Source organism: Corythoichthys intestinalis, chromosome 1 (assembly GCF_030265065.1).
Source record: "Corythoichthys intestinalis isolate RoL2023-P3 chromosome 1, ASM3026506v1, whole genome shotgun sequence".
NCBI classification, from domain to species: domain Eukaryota; kingdom Metazoa; phylum Chordata; class Actinopteri; order Syngnathiformes; family Syngnathidae; genus Corythoichthys; species Corythoichthys intestinalis.
In genome coordinates, this window is record NC_080395.1 from 20,044,629 (window position 1) to 20,056,916 (window position 12,288).

General features: G+C 37.8%; 1 protein-coding gene across 3 annotated transcripts in view; it reads left to right on the forward strand.

Annotated features, from left to right (window-relative positions):
* Window positions 1–12,288, forward strand: part of cdh8 (cadherin 8) — a 331,679-nt gene that overhangs the window by 134,387 nt on the left and 185,004 nt on the right. For all 3 annotated transcript variants that reach the window (XM_057840449.1, XM_057840441.1, XM_057840457.1), the window contains exon 3: window positions 3,083–3,377. In XM_057840449.1, coding sequence (XP_057696432.1) covers window positions 3,083–3,377 — 295 coding nt within the window. The remainder of the gene's footprint in view (window positions 1–3,082; window positions 3,378–12,288) is intronic.

Here is a 12,288-nt window from a genome sequence, read left to right on the forward strand (position 1 = left end):
GGTCCCGGTCGTTCTGTTCGGTCATCCAGCGCCTGGCATCCCGATCGTCCTCTCGGTTGTTCTGCTCGGTCGTCCGCCGCCTGGCATCCTTCCGCTGGCGCTCCGACCGTGCGGCCCGGCTGTTTGTTGCCGTTGAATCAGGTTGCGTGTCTTACCAAATGCGCTACTGCCCTCCAGTGGCCAGTTTTATTGCTTTAAAATGGATTTTCAGCTTTGTGCTTTGGAGCTCAGTTGAATCAGAACCAAGAGATGTCTCCAATGAACAAAAACGTAAAAGACGTATAAATACATCTTTGGGACACTGAAACAATTAAAAATAGAACATATTTATACGTTTTTGGGAGCAAATGAGATAAAGGGTATGCAAGAGGCCTGCTCATTGATGTGAAAGGGGTAGGCGACATTGCTATTATGTCTATACGGTAGCACATTCTTACCTCTTTTAAAGGTGCATGTCCATCAAATGACTAGTACACGGCGTAAAATAAAGCTGTGCGTTAATCTAAATTTGACCAAAGCAAATAAAATTCAGTGTCAGTGTTTACCTTCTTCTAAACATTAAAGAAAATTCACAATCTCCACTGGACCCAACATGCCACTTTCAGAAAGAGCCCAGACAATCAACATTTACTTTTTTTTCTTTACTGACTGCTCATCCATCCAAAGCAAGCATTGCATTGTCAGACTCATTAGTTCTACTCATTGTTGCGTGAGCCGAATACTGTCGTCGGGATAATGTGGCTTTAGCACAAAAGATGAGGGTATAATTATCCCAAAAAATAACGAGCAGCATGCATTTCACTGTGGCTATTTCAGGTCTGGTCATTTGTACAGCGATCATTGTGTACGCTCGTGAATTTTTCATGCAGGGTCTGAAGGTCTGTTGGGCTACTTTTCTTAGGGGTAAAGGCGCACATTTCATATTGGGTTGTTGCTCGTCTGAGGTGTAACAATGGGGTCGGTGCTACTTAGGTTACCCGTCAGATCTTGTTTTAGCATGGCGACCAAGTCAAACCCACCTCTTCTATCATGCTATTCGGTCTAAAATAATTTTAGCATTAAGATGTACGGAGCCAAATTTTTAGTTTTGTCTGTGTTACTGTTGATATTTTATCAACATCAGACCATTCAGTCTTCAGTTAATTTGTTTTGCTTTTTTTGTCAAGACTGAATTGCAGTTTATTCTTTATTTATCATGATTTTTGCGTGACTTTACACTGATATTTGCATAGGTGCAACTAACCTTTTCAGTTTGTCGCACCAGCACTGGAATTTTTAGCATTGAAAGGTACAGAATGATCATACAGGCTTGTACTCTCTTGAGCATCTAAAATACTGCATTTTAAGGATTTAATGAGCCCAATTTTAATATTTTCTCCATATTTTTAAGTCTTTAGTGGACCAAATATACATATATACATTAGGGCTGTCAAAATTATCGCGTCAACGGGCGGTAATTAATTTTTTAAAATTAATCACGTTAGAATATTTGACGCAATTAACGCATAAATGCCCCGCTCAAACAGATTAAAATGACAGCACATCGAAATGTGTACTTGTGTTTTTCGGAGTTTTGTCGCCCTCTGCTGCCGCTTGGGTGCGACTGATTTTATAGGCTTCAGCACCCATGAGCATTGTGTAAGTAATTATTGACATCAACAATGGCGGGCTACTAGTTTATTTTTTGATTGAAAATTTTATTAAAACGAAAACATTAAGAGGGGTTTTAATATAAAATTTCTATAACTTGTACTAACATTTATCTTTTAAGAACTACAAGTCTTTCTATCCATGGATCACTTTAACAGAATGTTAATAATGGTAATGCCATCTTGTTGATTTATTGTTATAATAAAGAAATACAGTACTTATGTATCGTATGATGAATGTATATATCCATCTTGTGTCTTATCTTTCCATTCCAACAATAATTTACAGAAAAATATGGCATATTTTGTAGATGGTTTGAATTGCGATTAATTGCGATTAATTACGATTAATTAATTTTTAAGCTGTAATTAACGCGATTAAAAATTTTAATCGTTGCACACCCCTAATATATATATATATATATATATATATATATATATATATATATATATATATATATATATATATATATATATATATATATATATATATAACTAGCATCCTGTTAGCTCAGTAGCTCATCTTTGAACTAGCTGTCAAATTTATCGCGTTAACGTGCGGTAATTATTTTTTTAAATTAATCACGTTAAAATATTTGACACAATTAACGAATGCATGGAATGACCCGTTCATGCGTTGCCTCAAACAGTTTACACTGACGCCTTTCTAGCACATTGAGAGCAAAAAGACAGAGGAATGCAAGTGGACACAGGCGTTCATTGGACCGCCCCTTTTATTGGCTTTAGCTTTGGCATCTCTTTCACAACAAAATATAAGTATTGTGGCGAATGACGCAGGGAAGAATGACAGGCGACGATAGTTTTCTTAACATGCTTAATTGAATACAACGCTGAAGATACTGTATACTATTTGCAGCCACCACTGACAGGTTGCCCAACTTCCCATCATGCATTTGGGCGGAACAGTCACTACAGTTTAATTTAGTGAAAGCACAACAAAAATAATATTCTTATCGCTCAAAAAAAAAATGTTCACAAAAGAAAAAGCGCTCAGTGCAAAGAGAAGTGGCATTCCCAATCAAAATAGCTATGCAAAATACACATAAAACGTACTCAGACTTTGCCTTGGCTAAATCTCTAATTCAAAACTCGCCATTGACACCTTGTCGTGTATTTCAATCACTACTTTTAATCCCTTTATCAGAAAGAATGTTAATGTTAATGCCATCTTGTGGATGTATTGTTATAATTAACAAATACAGTACTTATTTACAGTATGTTGAATGTTTATGTCCGTCTTGTGTCTTATCTTTCCATTCTAACAATAATTCACAGAAAAATATGGCATATTTTAAAAATGGTTTGAATTGCGATTAATTACGATTAATTCATTTTTAAGCTGTGATTAACACGATTAAAAATGTTAATCGTTTGACAGCCCTATTTTGAATATTTTCTCATTTTTTCAACAGCTCCACACGGACTTGGACGTAGGTGGCAAGCGCATTAAGTATGTGCTGGCTGGTGAAGGGGCTGGCACCATTTTCGCTATCAATGAGCTGACTGGTGACATCCACGCCATGAAGAGACTGGACCGCGAGGAGAAGGCCGAGTACACGCTCACGGCCCAGGTTATTAATGCAGACACAGATCAGCCGCTGGAGCCGCCATCCGAGTTCATCATCAAAGTGCAAGACATCAATGACAACCCTCCCCAGTTCATCGAAGGCCCTTATCGGGCGTCCGTTGCGGAGATGTCGGCCGTCGGTGAGTCACAAACCGACCCAATGTGTGGCTGCAGAATCAAAATAATGAGCACAAGAGCACTGGGACGTGGCTATTTGCAAGAAAACTGATATGATTTGTAGATGAGGACAAAATAAATCAAATTTATGCACAGTAGCATGGCTTTAGATGTTTCCAAACATGTTTATGAGAATGGAGTATGTTGGTTTATATTTTAATTTGACTTTCACAATAGAAGATCACTCCCCATCCTTTTGATTCCCCCTGAGTAGAAAATCCCCCACGTAGTCTTTAAAATCTCGCCAATCTGTGCTCATTCTATAATTGTTAATGTAGATGACTTATATGGAGCATTTATCTACACCGTTTCAGTGCTCAAAGAGCTTTATAAAGGCTCACATACACCCGCTCACACATTCTATATGCCACTGCGATACCTTTTGGAACATTGAATGTTTCAGTGTCTAATTTCCATGTTATGAGTAAAAAGTCTTAAGACTAGAGGTACAGGTAGTCCCTGGGTTACGAATGAGTTCCGTTCCTACGATGGCGACGTAACCGTAATTTCCACTTAAGTCGGAATGAACCCTCTAACTACCCCTAAATCTCAAAATAACTATCCCAAAACAGTTATTCTAAGTCATAGTGCTGTCCTCGCCAAGACGTTGGCGCTACGTCCTAGCTAGACAGCGAGCTAAGCTCCAAAATGACGTCTCTGTGGTTTGCTGACTTTATTCAGCTAGTCATGATATCAATACTTGCAGAATGAAATAAAAATAAAAAGGAAATTAAATCAGTTTCATCTACAAAAACAATTGAAATTTGCATTTATAACTAGCTGCTGATACAGCAATAACAATCCACACAAGCGATTAGCATGTATCAGTTAGCGTCAGCACATCATCAAAAACAAACACATCAACCTGCCCAACTATTCGACCTCAACTGAAAATACACAGTTAACAGTATAAAATGTGTTATATACAGTACAGGCGTTGCAACACATGTGCGTGCATGTTTGCAGCTGTAAACTATCCCCTCTCTCTCTCACTCGTCTCTCACCCACTTCTTCTTGGATGTGAATGTGCTATTCCTCGTGTGTGCGCGTGCATTCTTCTTCATGTGTACATGCACTCTTACTCGTGTGTGGAACTAACTGTTCTGCACTTATTTAAAAAGATAAATAAAAGCATGCATCACAAAACAAAAGTCAACATCATATAAACATATACTGTATATAAATGGCGGAAAAAGCTCAGTTGACTTGAAGTTCCGCTCTGAGACCCCCAATTTGGCCAAATTTCAAAATTGTCCTATATGCATGTGTGATACATCATTGGAAAGCTTGAAATCTCTATTTTCTGGAGGAAGAAGAAATTTTAACAGGAGGGCATTTAAAAAAATAAAATAAACAGCAAAACCCTAACTGGAGGTTGTCACGGAAAACGCGGGCAGGCAGGTGGCGTGTGGACACAAATGCAGGGAAAGGGAGGCGAGGCAGGTAGACGGTGCAAAAAACAAAGTATCAACAAATAATGTGGAGATCCCAAAAAATGCAGCAAACAAAACTCAGGTCACTAACAAAAGGCTGGGTATCAAAAACTTACTGAGGTGAACACGAGGGCTTGGAGGGAACTGATGAGAACAGGTTCGGATGTGCAAATGGACATTGACAATTAACAAGGAGAGAAAAGAAACTGGGAGCTTGTATACACACACAGACAAGGGGTAATGACACAACGAGGCACAGGTGAGCACAGGAGGATGCAGATTGGAGGATACACTAGGAGTAACGGCAGGTGAAATCAATGGGCAATCACAGGGACAAGTCACACTAGGAGAAAACCAACACAAAACCTAACAGAGGTGAGTGCACGCGAGAGCATTATTAAAGACGCCATGATTTTAACGAGACATCATCACGAACTTACCTTATTTCGATCCAAAAACTCCATGTAGCATGTTTCATCGAGTGTCAAGACACAGATGTGAATGATCAGAGCCGGAGATTTTTTGGGGATTTTATGGGTGAAACACGGTAATATAACAAGGGTCGCTTTGCAGAAATCGTAGACATCAAGGAGTGGTCGAGATGTTCTTTTTCATATATTTACCCCTTTAAACGTTTTTTTTTTCAGTTTTTATTTGTTTGGATGGATTATTTATCATCTAACATATCGGGGAAAATGCGATAGTAACAAAAAATGAATAAAATTAAGCCATAGTTATGAGGTAGATATCCGTGACCTATTTACAGATACCATTTTTTTCATTGTGAAAACATGCGAGTGAAAATTGTTTTAAAGTTTTTTTTTTTTTTTTTTTTCATGAAATATTAGACATCAATTAATGATTCTTAGCAAAAAATGACAGAGATTTTGAATAATAAATATAACTACTTACCTTCTTTTTATGGCTGGGCTGAAACAAAAGCGTTTGCGCGACGTCTGTAAGCGGGGGTTTCCAGTGTAAAACGGACAAATTAAAAATAGTTCAGGGGGTTAATGCGCCATATAGACGTATTGTTTTATCAAACACAACAGTTCTTTTGGCTTAAAATACAGCAGTTTATTTTAAAGAGGGGTGCAAGAGCAGAAACTGCTTTTTCAGTCTTGTCTGTTTTCCGCCATATACGGTTTATATAAATATATATATATTTTTTAAACCGACGAGAGAGAAAATGGCAGACGAGACTCGCAAAGTCGAAATCACGTCAGTTACGTCGTAACTCGAGGACTACCTGTAGGAATTTTCTTCAAACAACTGTGTACCATAATGCTAACAAACAATACAAAACAACATTGATGAGCAATAAAAAACATAACATCAGTTTTGTAGTAGGGTTGTTCCGATCACGTTTTTTTGCTCCCGATCCGATCCCGATCGTTTTAGTTTGAGTATCTGCCGATCCTGATATTTCCCGATCCGATTGCTTTTTTTTTTGCTCCCGATTCAATTCCAATCATTCCCGATAATTTTTCCCGATCATATACATTTTGGTAATGCATTAAGAAAAAAATGAATACAACTCGGACGAATATATACATTCAACATAAAGTACATAAGTACTGTATTTGTTTATTATGACGATAAATCCTCAAGATGGCATTTACATTATAAACATTCTTTCTGTGAGAGGGATCCACGGATAGAAAGACTTGTAATTCTTAAAGGATAAATGTGACTTTGTATATTGAGACAAAATATTGCCATCTAGTGTATTTGTTGAGCTTCCAGTAAATGATACTGCAGCCATTTAACTTCTGCCCAAATGCATGATGGGAAGTGCAACCATGACTGTGCGTAGGGGCACCAATTGATATATCTTCTCTGCATTGGGAAAGAACATAGGGTGTTAAGAAAATGATTAACTACTACCTTTCTTCCCCACATTGCCTCCCACATTATTTTTAATTGCTGAGAGAGGTATTGTAAGGCTTTAGCCACATAAAAAATGGCTCCAAAGGCTGTCAAAATTATCTCTATTCATTATATGCTGCCTTTTTGCGCTATCTATAGGTAAAACGGTGTCTTTTTAGATTGAACGCGACAATGTGTGAATGGGTCGTGCAGCGCATGCGTTAATTATTTAACGTAATTAATTTTTTAAAAAAATTACCGCCGTTAACGCAATAAATTTGATAGCCCTATTTTAAGCCAAAACTACTCTGGATGAGTGTAAGACATTTTGTCTGTAACGTTAAATACAATTAGAAAACGATAAAAAAAAAAAAAAAAAATTAAAATTAAAAAAAGGCATGTCCGATATTTTTTTGCCAATTCCGATACTTTGAAAATGATCGGCATCCCGATCGATCAGGACATCTTTATTTTGTAGTTTTATATCACTTTAAGGAACATACTTGAACAGTTACATCCATTCATTATAGATATGCCAAAAAAAAGCAAATCGTACTATTATTAAATACCTAAACAAAGTTTAAAAGACACAAATTAATAACTACAAATGCACATAAGGATGCAGTTTTATGGATTTTCAGTGTAGTAATAAAGGCAAGGCAAATTTATTTGTATAGCACAATTCAACACAAGGCATTTCAAAGTGCTTTACATCCGCAAAGATCCGCGAGCAGAGGAAAATGATTCGTAAAAATCACATTAGATCAAAAGAAAGTTGAAACAAAGACAATTGAAACAGGAAATGAAATTATACATAAAAATCACATTAAATCATGAATCGAGTTAAAAAACTAATAACTTAACATTTTTGGAGACATCAGCATATGCAACTGCAGCAGCCTGACAGGCAAAAAAAAATAAAATAAATGAAAAAGTATAATAACCAGTAACTCTTATAATATGTGTTCAGTGAGTCATGTGATACTGCATATATATACAGTAAGCTAGCGAGTGCACTAATTAGATATTTGTGGATGGATGAGAAACAAAAAAAGCAGGATGTAATGTTTAATAGATGAAGACGTTTTCTTTTGTGAAAACGTTGCATTTCGGCCCTTTGCAAGAGGAAGCGGGACCAAAAGTCATTAGTAAGGACAATTTTTTTTTGGTTTCTTTTAATACAACAATTTTCAATTATATTTTACTTTCATAAATAAAAAAGAAAAAATAATGATGATAGTAATTACTGCGGCTAACCTTTGTAACTCCTTTTCTGTGCATGCATTCTATACAGTATATTCCTCTCCCAGCTTCCTGCTTTTATTACATATCACAATGTCATCTGTGAACATCACGGTCCATGGGGATTCCTTTCTAACCTCATCTGTCAGCTTAGCCATCACTACTGCAAAGAGGAAAGGGTCAGAGCTGATCCCTGATGGAGTCCCACCTCCACCTTAAACTCCCATGTCACATCACCACTGTTTTCCTTCATACATCCTATACTTTTATACTACACTCATGGTCTGAAGTCATACTTGTGCTCACAAACATAAGCGGATTTTAAGGGGGGGGGGGGTCAGGCCACTCCTGGTGGCGGAAAAGTGTCATTGCATGAAATTGCCTTTCCTATATATATAAGTTGTAAAGCAATAAAACTGCAAAAAAAAAATAGAATGAAATGAAAAAAATATATATATTTTTATAAAGGGTCAAATTATTTTTTGAACAGATCATGTGACTAGCACCTTAGATGTTCATTTGCTTAAAAAAATTAGGGGAGGGCAATTTTATTATTCAAAGGATTTTTTTCTTTGATTGAATTTTTTTTTTTTTTTTTTGATTGAAGAAACTTTTTTTGAGGATTGAATGATTTAGACACAAATGTCCTCCCCATAAATGGCCCAAACACAAAAAGGATTGGTTCAATCAAAGAAAACTTTTTCAATGAAAAATTAAGTGTTAAAATGCAAATTTTTAAATCTCAAATATTTTTTCACATTCAAAACGTTTTCTATGATAGATTTTTTTCTTTTTTTGATTAAAGTGATTTTTCTTTTTGAAGCAACTTATTTTTTTGATTGAATAAAAAAGACAAAAAAATGTGGCCCAAACACAAATCAACATTACTTCAAACAAAAAAGTGTTTTCAATCCAAAAAAAACCCCTTCAATCTCCAATCTAAAAAAAAAAATTCAATCAAAAAAAAAAAAAAATAGCTTTCACATGCATTTTTTTTAGTTTCAAATTTATTTTTGCATTCAAACACATTTGTTTTTGATTGAAGCGACATTTTTTAATTGAAAATATTATATTTTGATTGAATAATAAAGACACAAATCTACCTCCATGTGGCTCCGCCTAGGGGATACAATTTTTGACTGGAGTAACTACATTGGCACAACACCGGCAGGCGTACAATATTCAATGGTTGACGATCTTGGCGAAAAGTGCTCATGAATACTCACTTCCTTCCTGAATCCAGCACCCCACTTAACTAAATTTGTCGCGCCTGTGACTCTTGAATTTTATTCCCTAAAACAGGGGTCCCCAACCTATTCCACTAAGGCACACTGTGGGTGCAGGATTTCATTCTTACCAAACAAGATGACAACACTTTTTCCCCAATCTGGTGTTTTACAAGTGCAATCAGTTGATTGCAGTCAGGTGTGGCTTGTTTTAGCAGAAGCCTCATTGGTTCAACTGTCTCTGCTGGATCGGCTGGAACAAAAACCAGGACCCACAGTGTGCCTTGAGGACTGGGTTGAAAACCCCTGCCCTAAAACCTATACTCACCTCCTTAGATATAGGTATCGCATGTCATCAGAACAAAATGCCTTATCATTTTTTATCTTCTGTAGTACCTTTTTACTCCCTCTTACTAATTAGTGCAACTCTCTGGTTCTCCGCAACTGCCCTTACTCTTGTTAGTCTCATTTTCCTCATTCATTAGCTCCTAAAAGTATGTACCATACTTTTTCGGACTATAAGTCGCACCTGAGTATAAGTCGCACCAGCCATGAAATGCCCAACGAAGAGGCAAAAAACATATATAAGTCGAACCGGAGTATAAGTCGCATTTTGGGGGGAAATTTACTTGATAAAATCCAACACATAGAACTCATATGTCATCTTGAAAGGCAAATTAATATAAAAATACAATAGAGAACAACATGCTGAATAAGTGTACAGTATGATGTTACATGATGCATGAACAACGAAATGCGAATATACTGTCCTCACCAGGACGCTACGGCTCAGTCCTGGCAATACAGCGAGCTAAACTCCCAAATGATGATGCTGGACGTCCGTATAATTTGCTGAATCAATTTCGTCCTCGATACCAAACAGGTTCGCATCAACGTAAATAAATGATAATTCGGTGCTATTTCAGCAATGACACAACCGGTTAGCATGCGTTCGCTAGCATTAGCACATCGTTCAAACAACCACACAACTGGCTCTAAGTGTCCGATCGCGGGTGGAAAACACGCAACAAAAACAGAAAAGATTATACACACAGACGTTGCCTCTGTAGAGATATTTTGCAAGCATAAACAATGTAGGTTCGCAGCCGTCTCTCTCTTTCTCTCTCTCTCTCTCTCTCTCTCTCTCTCTCTCTCTCTCTCTCTCTCTCTCTCTCTCTCTCTCACTCTCTCGCCCACTCGCTCAGAGACGCTGCGTAGCTGTCCGTCTTCTTTTGGCGTGTGACCGCTCTTCTTCGCGTAAACAAGTGCGCCCCCACATGGGCGTGAAAGAGCCACAAACTAAAAGCATGCATTTCAATATAAAAAGGTCAAGAATACAATTGAACACACATTGCCAAAGGCAGAACGTGGCCATAGGTATTAAGAGTTATTCAGATAACTATAGCATAAAGAACATGCTAACAAGTTTACCAAAACATCAGTGTCACTCAAAAACACCAAAATAAAATGTGAAATGATATCATAATGTGTTAATATTTTCACACATAAGTCGCTCCTGAGTATAAGTCGCACTCCCAGCCAAACTATGAAAAAAAACTGTGACTTACAGTCCGAAAAATACAGTATTCTTTCCAATCATCCAGGCCTATCTAGGCAACACATTTTCAAAGCTTTTCACCCTAACCTAGCCATGTTATCTCTTTCCCTGACCAACCTGGCACTTTGGCCTGAAAAGGTTCTGCGCTGTTGATCACCGGGAATATTTATGTCCGTCAGATACCTGCATATGTGTCGGCCTCACCTAGAATATTTTGGTATGAGCGGCACATCTCCCCCCAAAAACAGACCACGCTGTCATTTGTGATAACGGCACTGAAGGATGCTAATTGCCAGGAGCTAATGTTCTTGCAGGGCCGCAAGCCGAGCACGCAATCCTCGTCTCATTCAATGCTAATATATTCATAGATTCATATTCTCATTCGCGGTCATGCATTCAAAGGAGCGCATTGGCGTGATCACACAATTCTAATGCATGTATGAGACTGACAAAGGCCCCCGCCAGTGTCTCAGTCTGCTGCCTCACGGACTCGCGAGCTGCAGGGGGTCTCCTTCAGAAGGAGATCAGAGCATCGTTATACAGCTTTGACATCGGACAAGTCAACCGAGGACGCCGTTGCCAAGTGTCGCATTTCCTTGTTTGAGCCTCCTTGTGTTATTCTGCCGTCCAGAAAACTGCCACAGTGGAACTTTCTGAACTCTGTGTAGCAAGAAGTGCAAAATAAAACATAGGGCTCATTTTCATCTGGGGTGGCAATATGCCTGGATGTAACACAACACTGTGCAGAAAGGTAATGCCACAGACACACGTAAGAATGTGAGATGCACTGTATGAGAGAAGAGCACCACTAACTTCATTCAGTGGCTCTTTTCATTCCCATTAATATGTCTTGTAAAGAGCTCATTAGTTAGTGTAAACATGATGTTAGAAGAAAACTATTTTCTCGAGTTCGAGAGGTCGAAAAACACCTTGCTAATATATACAGTGGGGCAAATAAGTATTTAGTCAACCACCAATTGTGTAAGTTCTCCTACTTGAAAAGATTAGAGAGGCCTGTAATTTTCAACATGGGTAAACCTCAACCATGAGAGACAGAATGTGGAAAAAAACAGAAAATAACATTGTTTGATTTAAAAAAAAAAAAAAAAAAAAAAAATCCAAATTTGAGTGGAAAATAAGTATTTGGTCACCTACACACAAGCAAAATTTCTGGCTGTCAAAGACTTCTTCTAACCAGGTCTAACTAGGCTCCACACGTTACCTGTATTAATGGCAACTGTTTTAACTCATTATCGGTATAAAAGACACCTGTCCACAACCCTCGGTCAGTCACACACCAAACTCCACTATGGCCAAGACCAAAGAGCTGTCGAAGGACACCAGAGACAAAATTGTAGACCTGCATCAGGCTGGAAAGACTGAATCTGCACTTGGTGTGAAGAAATCAACTGTGGAAGCAACTATTACAAAATTGAAGACATACAAGAGCACTGATAATCTCTATCGATCTGGGGCTCCATGCAAGATCTCACCCCGTGGCGTCAAAATGATACCAAGAACGGTGAGCAAAAACCCCAGAACCACA